The sequence below is a fragment of the Gasterosteus aculeatus genome, chromosome 11 (assembly GCF_964276395.1).
Source record: "Gasterosteus aculeatus chromosome 11, fGasAcu3.hap1.1, whole genome shotgun sequence".
NCBI lineage: Eukaryota > Metazoa > Chordata > Actinopteri > Perciformes > Gasterosteidae > Gasterosteus > Gasterosteus aculeatus.
Window position 1 is genome coordinate 1,300,333 of NC_135699.1, and position 16,174 is coordinate 1,316,506.

The 16,174-nt window shown below is 41.8% G+C and overlaps 1 protein-coding gene across 1 annotated transcript; it reads left to right on the plus strand.

Moving 5' to 3' along the window:
• The first annotated feature begins 55 nt into the window (after positions 1 to 55).
• On the plus strand, positions 56 to 15,776 carry rgs9a (regulator of G protein signaling 9a). The gene is made up of 17 exons (XM_040190723.2): positions 56 to 893; positions 1,754 to 1,850; positions 2,857 to 2,907; positions 3,038 to 3,144; positions 4,498 to 4,549; positions 4,752 to 4,810; positions 5,607 to 5,683; positions 6,557 to 6,638; positions 6,772 to 6,834; positions 9,224 to 9,253; positions 9,440 to 9,501; positions 9,751 to 9,864; positions 11,163 to 11,278; positions 12,935 to 13,022; positions 13,698 to 13,836; positions 14,186 to 14,268; positions 14,510 to 15,776. The coding sequence occupies exons 1-17, from the start codon at positions 825 to 827 to the stop codon at positions 14,664 to 14,666; spliced, it is 1,446 nt and encodes a 481-aa protein (XP_040046657.2). The 5' UTR covers positions 56 to 824; the 3' UTR covers positions 14,667 to 15,776.
• The last annotated feature ends 398 nt before the right edge of the window (positions 15,777 to 16,174 follow it).

Below are 16,174 nucleotides of genomic sequence, written 5' to 3' on the forward strand. Positions count from 1 at the left end.
ACAGGTCTACAGGATATTTTGTTGATTCGTGTAATATAAAAAGGTTGTTAAGCACACGAACGAGGATCAAATTAAACTATTTTCGTTTGTCACATTATATAAGAAGTTTCAAATATCTCGGTTATGTGCGTCAAAACATTTTTCCAATATACATGAACGCAGCAGAAGTGAGAGGTACAGTTCATAAACGGGCTCGCTCACGACAAAGAACGTGCGCGAGCCCGGGCTTCATTGTTTGGGCGGGTCGCACAGATCTGTCCGCATTGTTTCTGACCCAGTTGAATATTTATCTCAGAACATCTTCTGCATTCTACCAGTAATCCGGATATTTAAAATGGCTTTGATCCTTTGATAGTAGAGACAATTAATTAATTTGGTTTTCATCTTTGTCTCCAGAATGTGTGGAGGCAAATAAATAGATATTTCTGAAAATATTCTTTTAAAAAATGCACAGTTTGCTGAATTCAAAATAGCAATACAAGGATTGATTGTTTTTAATACATTATTCAATCAGGCCAGCCATACATCTCAGATGATTATGTGCCACATTAGCCTCCTGAACTGAAAGTTGAACAGAAGACTTTTTTTGCAGAGGTTAATTTAAGAACCACAGAGACGGGCTTTTCTCTTTAACTGCTGGCAGTCGAGGCTTTCTCCAGCTGATTAGATAAATCCATCCTGTCGGACAATCCCCACACAGGGAGATTGTGTTCAAGTCCACCACATCCACACACTACTCTGTCAGCAACTCTATACGTTATAACCTGAATTTTTTATTTTAATTGGATTTTAATCACCGGATTTGGTCAGTATCCATCTGCAGAATGACCATTAGAACCGCCCGTCCAAACCGGGGGCAACATTTCCGGCCTCGCACGCATTGCTTGAATAAGGTGGGTGTATATCCTCATCATCATAATTACTAGTTCTAGTACTTACTGCTGGTATTTTATTTGTGATAGTGAATTATTATTTTAATCAGAAATGTAGAACATTTTTCTTGTTAGATATTTATTTGTTTAACATATTTGGAAGTTTAGTTAGGCTTAACATTTCTGGATTTCTTTCATTATTTTTTAAACATTCTGGGAAAAAAGCAAGCTGCAACTAAAAACATTTGAACAAGAATTACACATGATTTGTTTGCCATCAGCGGAGCAGAAACTTGCTAATCATCGTTAATTCCACTGTAAAGCCAATTAGCTTTACTGCTCTGCTGCCAGTTAAAGTCACCCGACTCACCCGGTACGCTCCTTTATAGTTAATGTTAGCTCCAAACGCCAACAACATGTTGAGTCAAAGGAAAGAACAACGTAACACATCTATTACAGAAAAAAATATTTATTGACAATACAAAAGGATTAAGATCAATAGAGCAGACTGCAAATCACTTGTTGAATAAAAGATGAAATGATTGAAATACATCCTCAGTAGAGAAGAGATCACTGCCTTCTCACTGAAATACAAATCATTGCATTATATTGTTGCTGTTATCTTCTTTAGATTATCCCATATTCTTTTAGAATTGCCTCCTGCTTCATCAATCATTTAAATAAAAAGATTAGCTTTTCTTTTGCTACCTGTTTTTGTAGTATTATAAATTTCTGCCTATTATTTCCTAACTTAGACTTGAGTGCCAGTTTTAACCTATAGTCCCGTTTCATTCATTACATTCATTATCTTTTTACTTCTGGCAATTAATACATTAAAAAGAAATCTTATGGTCGGGTACATCTTTGGTGTCTGCTTTCAGCTGGAGTCCATTGTGGTGGAGATGCAGGACCCAAAAAGTGGGGTCAAAGGCTCGGAGCAGAAACTCAATGTCAGTACCATCCCACATGTCATCACTGGTGAGTCTGAGAAACACATTCAGATGCTAAGACTTCAAACATATTCAATTGTTTGAATCAAACTTATTACATGTTTGCCACAAGTAGTGACGGAACAGATTCGGGCTTCCTTGACCTCTTTTAAGTTTTGGTCCAACAGCAGACTGTCAGACACAAGAGTACAGTCTAGTCCCTCAGGGGCCTTTATAATACGTACAGCATACAACACACTGTGCCTGAACTCGGGCACACATAAAACAAACGTAACCAAAAGAAAAACGTCAACAGGGAAACGCGTGGAAGAAACGTGAGGAAGAGCAACAACCAGGCAAGATGGTTTTAGGGTTCGAAGGCCGTGCAGATACATTCCTGTTTTACACATTTATATGGATACATACATTCAAATATGTGTTCTTTGTTTTTAAATATGTTTTTAATACAATTTTTAATCAATATTGTATTCGATGGCTATGATAATTTGTAAAAGTTTAAAATTCGGATTGCCACAATAATGAAAAAGAACAGACAATGGGGAGACAAAAGAAGATAACTGGCAATGCTGCGTCCTTTGTCCTATAGGATCGGATTGATTTGTCATTGACCGATCGCTTATTCTGTCAGTTTCTAGAAGGACGACTGAAGATGGTTGAGTAAAACAACAATTTAAAGCCCAGACTGCGTGGACACATGGCCGCCTCGCTGTCTAAGCCGCTAACACGGGCTAAATAAGGCGGCCCACAATTGGATGAGACCTGGAGAGCGCTCCAGGGCCAAAGTGGCTTTTTAATCCAACATGGGAGCAGTGAGGGAAAGGTCAGCATGGATACCCGAGATAAACCCCCCAGGCGAGGAGGTGCAAGCACCTGCTGCGAGTAACAGTTTACAAACTGAGTGGCTGCTGCAAAAGCCAATTAGTGGGATTCCACGACAACGATTGGTACCTTTAGTATTCATGATCAATGAATCAATGAAACCCAATCAAAACGATTAAGCAGATTCATTCCTGGTTCCAACCCGGTTTCCAAAGGTAAAGACGTCATCGCATGGATCACAAACAAGATGAAGACCACTCCAGAAGGTACACACAACACATGTAGCAAGCACTGCTAAAACATTGCATCTTCTCACATCAGTTAATTGAAGAGAAAATACACACATTGATGACATCATTATTATCATTATTGTCATTTTCCCCATCTGTGTTCCAGAGGTTCAGGCTTTTGGAACCATGTTAGTGGCGTACGGCTACATCTACCCCCTGCAGAACCACAAGAAGCTGGTGCTGTGCAACGACAGCAGCCTCTACCGCTTCCAGGTAGAACTAAAGCCTCCGCTGCTTCTTTGCTGCCTTCGGTTGGAATTATTGCTTAACATCACAGGGAAACGGCATTTGGAGAGTTGTTGTGCTGCTCAACTAAAGGACACCTACACCAAGCGTTCCTGCAGGGGACCTGCTCATTGTTCATGTCTTAAGAAGATAGTGGAGGTGAATTATTGTTCAAAAGACACATGAGAACGTCAATGTAGTCAGTGTGGAATTACTCTACACATCAAATCAGTTAATTAAAAATGACACGTAAAGCCACAGCCATAGATTACACTGAAATGGTCCAGTCGGCATAATGAATAGTATTATCCGTAATCGCAATAGATTAGTTCATTCAATTTTGGTTTGATAGTAAAACTAAAGTTAATCAAGCTGTTTGTCAAGTCTGACATTTTTACCATAATAGGGATCAAATCTTTTTTTTTTTTTTTTTACATATAATCATGTCAGCAATGGAATATAAACATTTGTTGAAACTGACAATAGAGGACTTTAGAGTACGCGTCTTTAAGTTTGAAAGGGAATCTAACTGCCTAAGGATGGACAAAGGCCGCTGCCACCATAGTTTTAGTTTGCTTGAGAAAGCTAATAGCTGGGAGAGTTAAAAAGGTTCATTCACAGCATCAAACACACCTGCAACAAGGCACATGTGAATTCACTGGTTAATCCAACACCGAGAGAAACAAGGAGAGGAGAAATCTGAGAGCAGGTGTTGCACCAGCGAAGGACTGAAGGTGGAGCACAGGAACTCTGTGCAGGCCACAACATGTCTGAGTGAACGCCGACAGGGGGAGCAAATATATAAGTGCAAGCAACCTCCAATCTAGTGTTGGCTCAACTGTGCTTTTAGCTGCGTTACATCCGGCACGTTGTGACGGGGTGTCGGCCGGCGGAGAGCCGCAGCCCTTACATGCAAGCTCGCGTTCTTTCAAGCCAAGTTCAACTGTTACAGAGGGTGATGGGATATTGGTGAGCAGAGGTCCCTGCAATGAGCCCAAAGGATGTTAAAAACCAAACCCGGGTATCAGCTGATAGACGGCATCTTTTCTCATGAACTCCTCCTCATATGATGTTGTTAGTTTGTTTGTCGTTTTCTGCTCCTCCTCTTTATTCAAAGCAAGGCGAGACTACTGCATTTTGTTGCATTACCTTGTTGTACAACGGCAATAATTAAACATTTTTACCTCCGTATTCCTTTGGTAAAGCCACCAAAGAATACATCCTGACACCAAACATTGTTGTTTGAATAAAGCGGTCGTTCTGTATTTCTACCATATGAAGAAGTTAAAGGCTGCGGAGAGACGATCACTAACACTGTCGTTGTGATCTACACCTTTTCAGACCCCGTACTTCTGGCCTACACAGAAATGGGTTGCAGAGGACTCTGACTATGGTTGGTATGGGGGGTCATTAGAGGAGCTTCAGTGACTTGTTAGGATGAAACCTGTTGAGTCACAATGCACATGGCAAAGAAAGCAAACATTCTTTGTTGAAGTTCCTACAATGAGCACACATCTGGATGTGGGGAATGAAAGAAACTTCATTTGGACAGATGTAGTTTCTCTAATAATATAATATCTTTTTTCTGACTGTAGCCATTTATCTGGCAAAGAGGAACATCCGGAAGAAAGGCATGCTAGAAGCCTACGAACAGGTGTGTGTCGGCGTGTGTGATGACATGTCTGTCTGTGTGTGTGTCAGTGCAACACATCTGCTGCTTTTCCTTTCACATTTACTGACCGCAATGGTTGATTTGTTTTGGTGTGTGGCAACAAGCATTTGGCTTCAAGCTTTTCTTTCTGTTTATGGTTCAACAACATCATTGTTAACTGTCACAGATGGAATGACTCAATAACTTGGAGGCAAAGTGGGACTTTGTGACCATTATTGGACTCTAGAGCCACAGCAAAAAATGTTTCTTTATTTGGGTATCCAGTTTTATATACCAAATGAACAGATGAGTTCATAAGGTGTGTTGTATTCTCAGCTCATGAGAAGAGCACAGAATATATACTGTGCATACACATTAGTGCTGGGCAACGATGACCGCTTAACAAATAAGGCTGAAAACCGTCATCAAACGCATTGCCTTCAGGAGAAGTCGGCACCGCAACAATTATCAACACTTTCTATACACTATATTTAGGATGTTCAAGACCAAATCTCCGGTTGGCATTTGTTTGCTTCAAATGTTTAAAACGTTTGACCTGGATCTGGCTGCCTACATAGGCGGCTTATCTTCATGTGTATGAGTGGAGTGTTGATAGAACTGATTCACACCATTAATTGATGTTGCCTGCACTTGAGGTGTAAAGGATCCTTGTTTCTAATGGAGTCTAGTCTCTCCTCTCCTCCTCTTCTTCCTACTGTTGCATCTGTTTTACTCTCTACATGTACAACAGATATACAGTGACAGTGATTTCTCCACATTGTCTCCGTGTTTGAATCAGGCCCATTACAGCCACCTCCACGATTGGCTGAATCACAAGTGGGACTTCATCGTGATGCAGGCCACTGAGCAGTACAGGTAGGTGGAGCTGTTCCGGCTCGGCGTATTTTTGGATGGCATCTCCCTTTGCTGTACAGTTCAACTTTTAAAAGATAAATATTTGCATATTCACAGATTCAAAGATGTTTGTGGAATGTCTAATAACGTGTTGGAGGGGATCTCAAGCTGAATGCACAGAGATAGCTGGTGTTTCCAACCCACCACAACACTACACAGATGTATATGAGATCAGGTGTCCTATCGGGCTATTGACTTATTTTCATTTTTTATCTATATTGTTTTTTTTTACACTATACACATAACGTATAGAGCTGGAGTTACTGTACACCCTTGTCTCATGTCTGAATAGACAGATAGACAGATACTACTGTGTGCAGTACTGTGTTCATGTTGCTGTATTTACTGACGTGGATTTCTCTTTATTAGATGAAAAGTAGAAGATCACTGAGGTTTTCTTCGGTTCCGTGTATTAGACTGATCTCACAGACACGTAGCCCCACCAGGAACACGTCAGCGGGTGTAGCCGACATGTCCGGCTCATCAGTATTTTATAAGCACTGTCCGAATAGGATCAGAGGTAGCCTTGAACATTTTCCAATACTAGTACTACTGCTACTATAACAATAGCTGCAGGAACATACAGGAAAACATAAGAGAACAGTGGAAAAACAATAAATATGTGAAAAACAATATCAAACATCTGTTCCAAACCTTCTGTACTTTTTTATACATGTACATTTATACACGTATGTACAATGAGACTAGTACATGCAGTTCAACTGAGCAACCTCTGAACACAATGAGTGTTCCTCTTGGCACTTCCCTTTGGTGTTTGTTAATTGATATGTGTGTGTGTGTGTGTGTGTGTGTGTGTGTGTGTGCGTGTGTCAGGGCTGGTAAGGAGAGGAATAAGCCGGATCGTGTTGTGTTTGACTGCCAGGAGAGGGCGTACTGGATAGTCAGCAGGCCTCCAGTAAGTGAGCATTGCTGTGTGAAGAGTAATGATCCAAATGAATCCATAACAACTATTTCTACAGTAGATGCAGAAAGATGTCATGATCACATGACCTGTTCATTCATCATGAACCTGTCCCATGCATGTCCAGCCTCGTACTCACAGTGCTATGGACAGTGGTCCAGAACGTCTTATTGATCCCACCGCAGATGAGGTAACAGGTCAGTCCCAACACACACACACACACACAGCCACCCGTAGCCCTAAACCCTAACCCTAAACCCTAACCCTAACCCCACCGTGTGCCAGTACCCCGTGGCCCTCTTTGCGTTTACCATACAACCTAAACCCTACCCCGACGGGACCTAATTGACTGCGCCTGGTAAGTAGTGTGAGAGTCTGTGAGGGCTTTGACACAGTCATCCTACTAATTGACATCCAGTCCAAAATGGCCTACTTTCGACTCCAGAGAGCTCAGATATTGCCTTGTGGCCCAAGCCGACTGGACACATCTGGACCGTTGCTGAGCAGAGCGGGGCGGTCGGGTGACGACAAACAGCTGTTTGTACTGCGAGAGCCTCCAGAGAATGTGCAGCTCACTCGACCAAAACATTTTTACAGCTCTGTACTGCAGGCCTGGCAGTTGCTCAGCACCATCCGTGCCACAAACAAGGTTCCTGGAATGTGGTTTCTTGAGGAGCCTTTGTTCTTTAATGACTTTCTCCCCAGTGATGCTCCGCAATCTGCCAGCGTGCGAGTGGGTCTCAGAGAGGCTGGCTACACTAAATGTCATCATCTGAAAAAGATGATGGGAGGCAACATCACCTCAGTCTGGCTGATCAACAGTGGCGGAGAAGGTGTGTGCCACCTGCCTACGGCTCACCAACCAAACTCTTTGCCAGTGGTATGAGTACTGTTTCCCCTCCGTCTACATCAGGGGGGGAAGTCAGCTGCTCACAGTCAAAACACTGCGCCTGGAGAAGTCTGTGGCAAAAAAGCTGCATAGCACACCTGCCTCAGAGTGGTGAGCTGGCGCTCATTGGCAGGGATGAAAGACCCTGACCCCTGACCCTAACCCTTTTATCTAAAGCGACTTACATTGCTTTTTTTAACCCATGGCTTTTTTCTACATTTTTGCCCAGGGAGCAATTAGGAGTTATTGGGTCCAGAGTTGTCCCCAAAAGGCAGCTGGTTGTCGAAGCCTCAAAGCGGACAGCCTTCCCAGTGGAAGGTTGTTTCATTTCATTCAGTGTCCACGTCTGTCTGCACCGTTTCTGTTAAAGACGTGGTTTCAGGGTCCTGGGGAGGTTTCCTTTCTCCTCCCCTCTCCTCCCCTCTCCTCCCCTCTCCTCATTGGGCTCATTGGTCTTATCGGTTCATTAACAAAACCCTGTGGTGAAAGTGAGGAGGACATTCCTGAGTCGCTGAATAGACTCATCTCATCATATCCTTGGAAGCTTAGTTTGAGTCTTCCCATTACTTTCCACTGAAGGACTGAATGGACTCCGTGAGAACACAGTGTATTCTGTAGATGTGACGTCTGTAAGTGTAAAAGTCGTCCTTTGTAGACACACAGCACTGCGGCTTTCATCTGTTCTCACCATATTGTTATTTAGCTGATGATACTAGATAAATTGACATTTTATTCAGATCATATTTGTTTGCACAATAACACAAAATAGTGCAAATAAAATAAGAAAGAGGAGAAGTATTTGTATAAAAAGATTCTATCATTATCCGGTCTTTTTATTATAATATGAGATTACCATCTTAAGAAAACATCATTTTGAATTGAGTTTTGTGTCTTATATTTTTTTAAACCAGTTTAGGGCATTTATTTTTAATCTCATTCTTAAAAAGCCCCTGAAAATGTCCTCAACTAAGACAAAAGCAGTGGGAATCATGTCTTTGCATTTTTACTTTGGGGGCAGTAATAATCTTATCTTTTTACAACAACACAGCTGAATAACAGTAATAGGTTAAGTTAGCGTCAATACCTTTTTCAATAATATAGAATGAGTCAGAACCTGCTCCACCAAACGGTAGTTCCCCTGAACAGAGAAACTCATTAATTTGTTGCATCTTTCTTTGTCTCCCACTCTTTCCACAGATCTCCTTACAATGATGAAGACGAGAGAGTAAAGCAGATTGTCATTCATGTCGTGTGCAAATGACAATCTCGCACGTGACCCGTATAGTTTTTAGTTGGTCTCTTCAGGAAAGAGTGATTTAAATTATCCATGATGATAATGTTGTCTAATTCCTGTAATAATTATATATGTATATACAAATTGGTTGTAAGGGAGGATGCTTTCATTTCTGCTTCCGTCCTGAAAAGTCATGTTTAGACCATTTTCTACTTTCACTGGAATTCGTATCACACAGCATAGTCAGGATCTCACAGATCCTTCTGAAAAGCTGCTGCAAATGAATCACTCTTGACTTGAAGCATAAAGTGTCTCTGTGTTTTGTTATTGTCCATTGGTTTCAGTTTGTGCTTTGCAGCAGTAGCTTTACTTTAATGTAACCGCATGGTGCTCAATCCTTTATTGTTCTCACAGCAAACTGTTCCCATGTTAACAGTATTTCTTCTTGTCACTCAGAAAATCCCTTTTGATGAGTACAGACGCATGGTAAGTCAAAGCGATGTTCATATAATGTAAGTTGATGTAATAGAAATCTCTTAACTAGTTGTTGGTGGTTTGAAGTCAGCTGTGTCAGCAAGCAGGACATTTTCATGGGGTTACTTTGCACACTGCAAGTTTATCATTACTTCATTGATGTGAATCCACAAGTTTGGTCTTCCTCTATCATTTCAGAACATATTCTACCAACAAGCTATCATGAGGTCAAAGGTCAAATCTAGCGTGTCCCTTGGAGCGTAAGTTCCTCTGGTTTCTTATTCTATTCTGGTTCAAATCAATTTGAAAGATTTTCTTTATGAGAAGACTTCTTTCAAAAACATGTATTTGTTTATTATTATATGATTATTATTCAATATAATATGATATCTCGCAGGCCTAATTCAACAAACGGATGTGTGGATTGTCATCATGCAGTGTGCAGTTAAAACGTTTGATAGATCCCCTCAGTAGATTCTGTTTGTCTCATGATGGTTCTGTTTCTGCAGACTGACCAAGTACGTCACAACCTACAAAAACCACGACCCGTTTCTGGCTCCCTGTCTACCCAGCAACCCCTGGCAAACAGACCACGATGCATACTGGACTTGCAACACCAGGCGGTGAGTTTCTTATTTTATCCGGCTTCATCGTCAAGATAATTAAAAAGAACAAAGACCTCTTCAGACTTTACACAGTGAGTGGGTCACCTTACACAGTGACCTCGTAGGGCGACTGTGGGGCTGTTGTCCAACAAGGCCGTCACACGTGGACTTGGAAAGAGAGTTGAGGGGCACCTGTGGCTCAGGAGGTTTATTTTAATAGAACCGGCCATGCAGCTTCTGTATCTGGCTATATCAGGCAGTGCAGTCTATGTCATCATCTCTACAAACATCCCTATGGTATTCAGAAGCCATGGATGTCCACTTAGCTGATTCCATTCAATGGATTTCATCTGGCCCAAAGTCAAACATTTTAAATGGGCTTCAGAGGGCTTTACCATCTGTACACATGCAACATCCTCTGTCCCGGAACCCTCACATCTGCAAGGGAAAAAAGTCCTAAGAAAATCTCCCGCCCTTTGTGGTCTATCATTTGGTAAACCATCTATATTCATTATGTTGTAAAAAAAAAGCTGAAAAATAATTCCCAGGGCGGCACGGTGGTGTGGTGGTTAGCACTGTTGCCTCACAGCAAGAAGGTCCTGGGTTCCACTCCGGCCATTGGCCTTTATGTGTGGAGTTCTCTCCAGGTTCTCCGGCTTCCTCCCACAGTCCAAAGAGCTTAAATACACTAGGTGTAGGTGCAGGTGATTGACACAGGTGGAAACAATCAGACAATCACAGGGGATGACGGGACAAGGCAGGAAGTGAAGTAACCCAGGGACACAACATGAAAACTACAAAGTAAAGCAGGAAATAAACCCAAACCGTTATACTACATTACATTACAGGTCATTTAGCAGACGCTTTTATCCAAAGCGACTTACATTACACTTTAAACCCATGGCCTTTTTTTCACATTTTTGCCTGGGGAGCAATTAGGGGTTAGGTGTCTTGCTCAGGGACACTTCGACATGGAACATGGGGCAGCCTGGAAACGAACCAACAACCTTGTGCTTCCCAGCACAGCTTCTTTAACCCCTGCGCCACGACAACCCACAGACACAAATAGCATGTGCCTTATGAAAGAGAACCAATCCCTCTCTTCCATATTTGTGACGTCTTTCTGTCCGCCACCGATGCCATGATACAATTGAAATGACCGTCTTTTCATTTTTATTACACTCCGTAGAGCTGTGTCTGCACTGCAAATGTAAAGTATCCCATACAGATGGTATGTCTGTAAGGTGTAGTGTGGATGCTTTGCCATGTAGCAGTCGGACGTCCAGTCCGTGACTCAGCCTTTTGTTTGTGTCCAGAATCGACGTTCCCACAAAGATGCGAGTCGAACGCTGGTCCTTCAGCTTATTCGAGCTGCTGAGCGACCTGCGAGGCCGGGACGACTTCAAGGTCTTCCTCAAGAAGGAGTTCAGCGGTATGCCGCCACGTCTTATGAGATATCTTTCCGTACCCTGAATGTCTTGTGTCAGAACCCTCCCTCTTGATTTGGGCACCTGGGTATTTCTACAGGTTTTACTTGAGGAAATGTTTCCCTAGACGGCAAGCGAAGCACATGGGGCTATCCGTTTGATACGCCATCCCCCATCCAAGACATGTGATTGTTCAGTAGACCAGAAGAAGCCTGGGGCTCCTTCCTGTGGCACCGCCTGGCTTTGAAAACACAATACAGTTGTTCACAATCACTTTGATACTATTTTCAGAACCGTGATGTCATTTTTCAAAACTCACAACAGTCATTGTGCAATCATATCTTTAAAGAAACCTTTCACTTTTCACCGTGACACACGGGTTTATTGTTTCAAACAACGGATTTATCATGAAATACCGCGGGAACATTTAGATCAGCCACACACAAGATACTCATAGTTTCACTGTTTGGTTGTTTGTACAATCATTCAATAATGCTGTACAAAATAGATGATACAGGTTTCATTATTGTAGTAAATGTAAAGAAATCCCTGTAAAAGTACTACTGTAGTAGAAAGAATAGTACAGACACAGTGGAATCATTGAACAAAATTTGACCGTTATGAAATACAATAAAATCACAATATAGGTTTATTTGAATCAAAGCAAAAATAGAGTAATTAGCTGCAAAACATGAAAAAAAGGAGAGAGTTCCTCAGTCGGGTTGAGGAAAAGAGAGTATGGGGGCAAATACAGGCTGGTAAATTGTGCATGTGCCTGAAAACATGATTCCACCATTTGAGCATTGGAGGAACCTGACATTGTCCCACACAATGACATCACACCATCAGCTCTACAGACCTGATCACTCATCCAGGATGGTTACAGGGAGAGCGGCATTATATGAGCCAATGGGAGCCGTGCGCCCGACCACACCATCATGGTGTTGGCAGAATTGGACAAGTAATTACAAGGGCTGCAGCATGGTGTGAAAAGTCATATATGGGACCCTAGAAACAGTGTCTGATAGAGAACGATGATCAAATATCTCATCCCCAGATAATGAACTGCAATCGGTTTATGTTCCACGCTAATTGGTGTTAATGGAATTATTTTGAAACCTCGTGATCTACACAATATTGTTTGTCAGTATCCATAAAACTATGCACTAAGGGTTATGAAGCAAACACTTTTGAGATGTTGTATCAATTGATAGTTTGATCGTTGCAATGAAATGAATGGACAATCATTTCAACCGTGACGTAGGAATTGCATTTTGAAATAGTTTGATGTGACTTTGACTTGACTTTGATGTTAGATTGAGTCATATTGAACAGGTGATTTTCGGTCAATGAACAAATGATCTTTGGTTTTTGTCTATTGTATCCAAGCAATTGAAAAAAAGTGTTAAGAGTTTTGAAAAACATGCAATTTGATCATTGGTTGTGAGTTTTGTATCAATAGTTTTGATAAATGGCATCACGGTTCGGAAATTAACTGCAAAGTGATTGTAAAAAAACTGTAATAAATCACTGATTAATTGAACGTGTCACTGTGTGTGTGTATGTGTGTGTGTGTGTGTGTGTGTGTGTGTGTATGTGTGTGTGTGTGTGTGTGTGTGTGTGTGTGTGTGTGTGTGTGTGTGTGTGTGTGTACATCGTAGGGGAGAACCTGGCTTTTTGGGAGGCAGCTGAAGAACTGAAGTGGGGAACAGCATCTTCCATGACATCCAAGGCTGAGACCATTTTCAAGTAAGAAAACAAAAACAACTGTTGTGCGTGTGTGTGCGTGTGTGTGTGTGCGTGTGCGCGTGCGCGTGTGCGTGTGTGTGTGTGTGTGTGTGTGTGTGTGTGTGTGTGCGTCCGTGCCATCCATTGTCAGATACTGGAAGCGGAATAGAAAGACGTTTTATTGCCTGCTGACTCCTAATTGTCTGCTAGGCCAAAAACAGGTGCTTGCTATGAGTCTGGAGGATACTAAAAGACGTCCGAGCCTTAAATAACTTCTCTAGGATACAAGCTATTTTAACTGTGACTTAATATATTACAGAATATGTCCAAGTAGCTGAATGTCACCCCACACATCGTTCTCCTTCAGCGTGATGCTGCTTCCTCCTGCTCTGTAGAGACAGTTTATAATCACACCACTAAAATAAATGTACAATTAGTTTAAACAAAAGCAGCAAAGCAACCCTCTCATTCTGAGACAGGGTGTCCAAAGCTTTCACTGGTACTGTATCTGTTTTACTGCTTCACAGGCAGTACAGAATATGTTGTGTTAATTGATCACATTGACCATTTTATTAGCTGATTGAGCAAATTAGTTTGCCAGCATTTAGGGTAATAATTTGAGATTCAATCAGTGTTACATTCCCAAACTAACTTAATGTGAAACAACATGTTGAACCTGTGCGTCTGTGTGCTTAGAACCTTCCTGGCCCCCGGCGCCCCCCGCTGGATCAACATTGATGGCAGGACGATGGGTCTGACCGTGAAAGGCCTGGATCATCCCCACCGCTACGTGCTGGAAGCCGCCCAGACACACGTGTTCCTGCTCATGAAAAAGGTGCACGTTCTTGTGTCTAATAAAGCCTACAACTCAAATAGACCAATGACACTTGGATGACTAAAGTGTTCCCACTCCAGGAGACAGGCTTCTGACGTCTGTGACGTTACCATTGGTCCGTCGACGGGAACATATTATGAATGGGGCTGTCTGGGAGGACAACCAACCCCCAAACCCACATGTTTTTATGAATGGAAAGGGGGAGTCTCCCTCCCCTTTAAATCAAGGCTCTAACATGTAACATGTTACTCGTACTATAACTTGTGATCCAAATACAAATGTGTATGTAAATGAAATAAGCATGTGCAGGTAGAAGGTCAGCATGTCTCATGTGCTTTCATTGGTACAGGATACCTTCTTCCGTTACCTCAAGTCCCCCGTGTACAAAGACACCCAAAAGAACGCGCTGAGCCCTGCGCCTCATAACTTCAGGTTGGTCGCTCTACACACGTTACAAAATCTTTTAAAATATTTGTGTAACGTTCTCGCTGCAGTCTGACATTTCTGCCCCACAGTTCGATGCTCACTCATTCAAATATTAAAACACATTATAACCTAAAGTGGCATAAAAGCAGGTACAACTAGGTCGGACATTTAGAACACTGTCCGTCTGCCTGAAGCTGCTTCGCAGAGAGAGACTAGTCCTCCTGACGTGATTCTGTCTCCGCCCCAGTCCGGCACAGCTGGAGCAGAACGCTCAGAACCGAAGCCTCGGCGTCCATCCGGTCATCGTATGGCAGCAGGAGGAGGAGGAGAAGGCCAAGGCTGCTGCCGCCTCCGCTCCCGTCGACGTCAAGGCCATGATGAGCAAAATAGACAGGAAGAAGTAGATTTCATGTCTCACAGTACAGGGACACGTATACGTGTGATTGGAAATCAAACCCAATTGAAACAAGTAAGACCGCACAGTGAGCAGATTTATGCATCTGCCATAAATAATTGTAATTTGTTTTAAACCCATAACCAGTAATACGTATTGAGCATTCTAAAGCTTATTTGTTTAATATTCATAATCAAGTTACGGATATTAATGTTTTATTAATGAACCCAAAGTATTTTCAAATGTATAGTTCTTCTATCCACCCAATAGAATACAATATTTAACTACTACGACGTAGAATATATAAAAAAAGAAGACGTCAGACACTATTTTTCTTATTTATTTCTTATTGGTAAAATCGGCAATACCGCATCAAAACACTACACTACTAATACACTAGTATACTAAAATACTAATACGCTAATACCCTAGTATTGCAAAATCACTTATACACTAATATACTAGTATACTAATACGCTAATACACTAGTATACTAATATGTACTAATGCACTACGACACACTACACAATGCACTCCCATAATACTATACCACCTTCACTCACACACACAGGGAGAAATGATCCAGGTTGTGTTTTTGTACTGCTTAAGATGACATGTACGTCATGTAAAAATGCTGACTCGCTTTTATTATTACAATGCAGGTTGGCTGTTTGACTTGACTTTGCAATATGTATTAATAATAGTGAAACACAATATCGACTGATAAGACATGGTGATACATTGATAAGAGTTTAGTGAAGATGTAACTCGCGTTACTTAAAGTGAATTGTTTTAAAAATTGTCTGATTTACGCTGAATTTAAGGAATTCTAATAAATAATCAAACATTAAACAGCTTTTATTCTCGCTTGTAGGTTATATTTCGTCATATACGTTGCCCTTTCCTCTTAGTGTAAAGGAGATACTGAATAGCAAGACGTCACTGTTGAAATGCACCATATAATAATACATATGACGCTACTATGATTATTTGTTGGAGGATCTGCACACAATATAATGTAATAAATGAGATAAAGATAAGCTGCCTTTGCTGTGTTTGAGTGTGTCAAACACACTCGTGTGTTATCAAACCTTTTTATACTAAAGTAAAATCACCATGTGTCCCTGTTGCCGTGGTGTGCTCAGGGTGATGGGCAGTGTTTCCTCCACACAGCGCTTTGCATTGAAGCCAGAATGTTCCATCCTGGTCTTCCACTGGTTGCTGTTCAACAACAGGATTTGTTATGGTGGACTTTGCACAGCAGCTTTCTTCTTGCCACTCCACCATTAAGGGCAGATCAGTGGCTCCCATTAAGTACATGGCTAATAGTTGTCCTGTGGACAGATCCAGTTCCTCATCTGTGGATCTTTGCAGCTCCTCCAGAGTCACCATGGGCCTCTTGGTTGCTGAACTGATTCATCTTCTCCTTGTCCAGCTCGTCTGTTTGTTTGGGTGGACGGTCTTCTCTTGGTAGGTTTGTGGTTGGGCCGTATTCTTTCCATTTTTTAAAGATGGATT

Excerpts from the sequence above, each read along its gene's own strand:
- rgs9a (XM_040190723.2), top strand. The coding sequence starts at position 825 with ATGACCATTAGAACCGCCCGTCCAAACCGGGGGCAACATTTCCGGCCT. Across the intron at positions 4,550-4,751 it reads TGCAGAGGACTCTGACTATG|CCATTTATCTGGCAAAGAGG; the intron begins GTTGGTATGGGG and ends TTCTGACTGTAG. Across the intron at positions 6,639-6,771 it reads GGATAGTCAGCAGGCCTCCA|CCTCGTACTCACAGTGCTAT; the intron begins GTAAGTGAGCAT and ends ATGCATGTCCAG.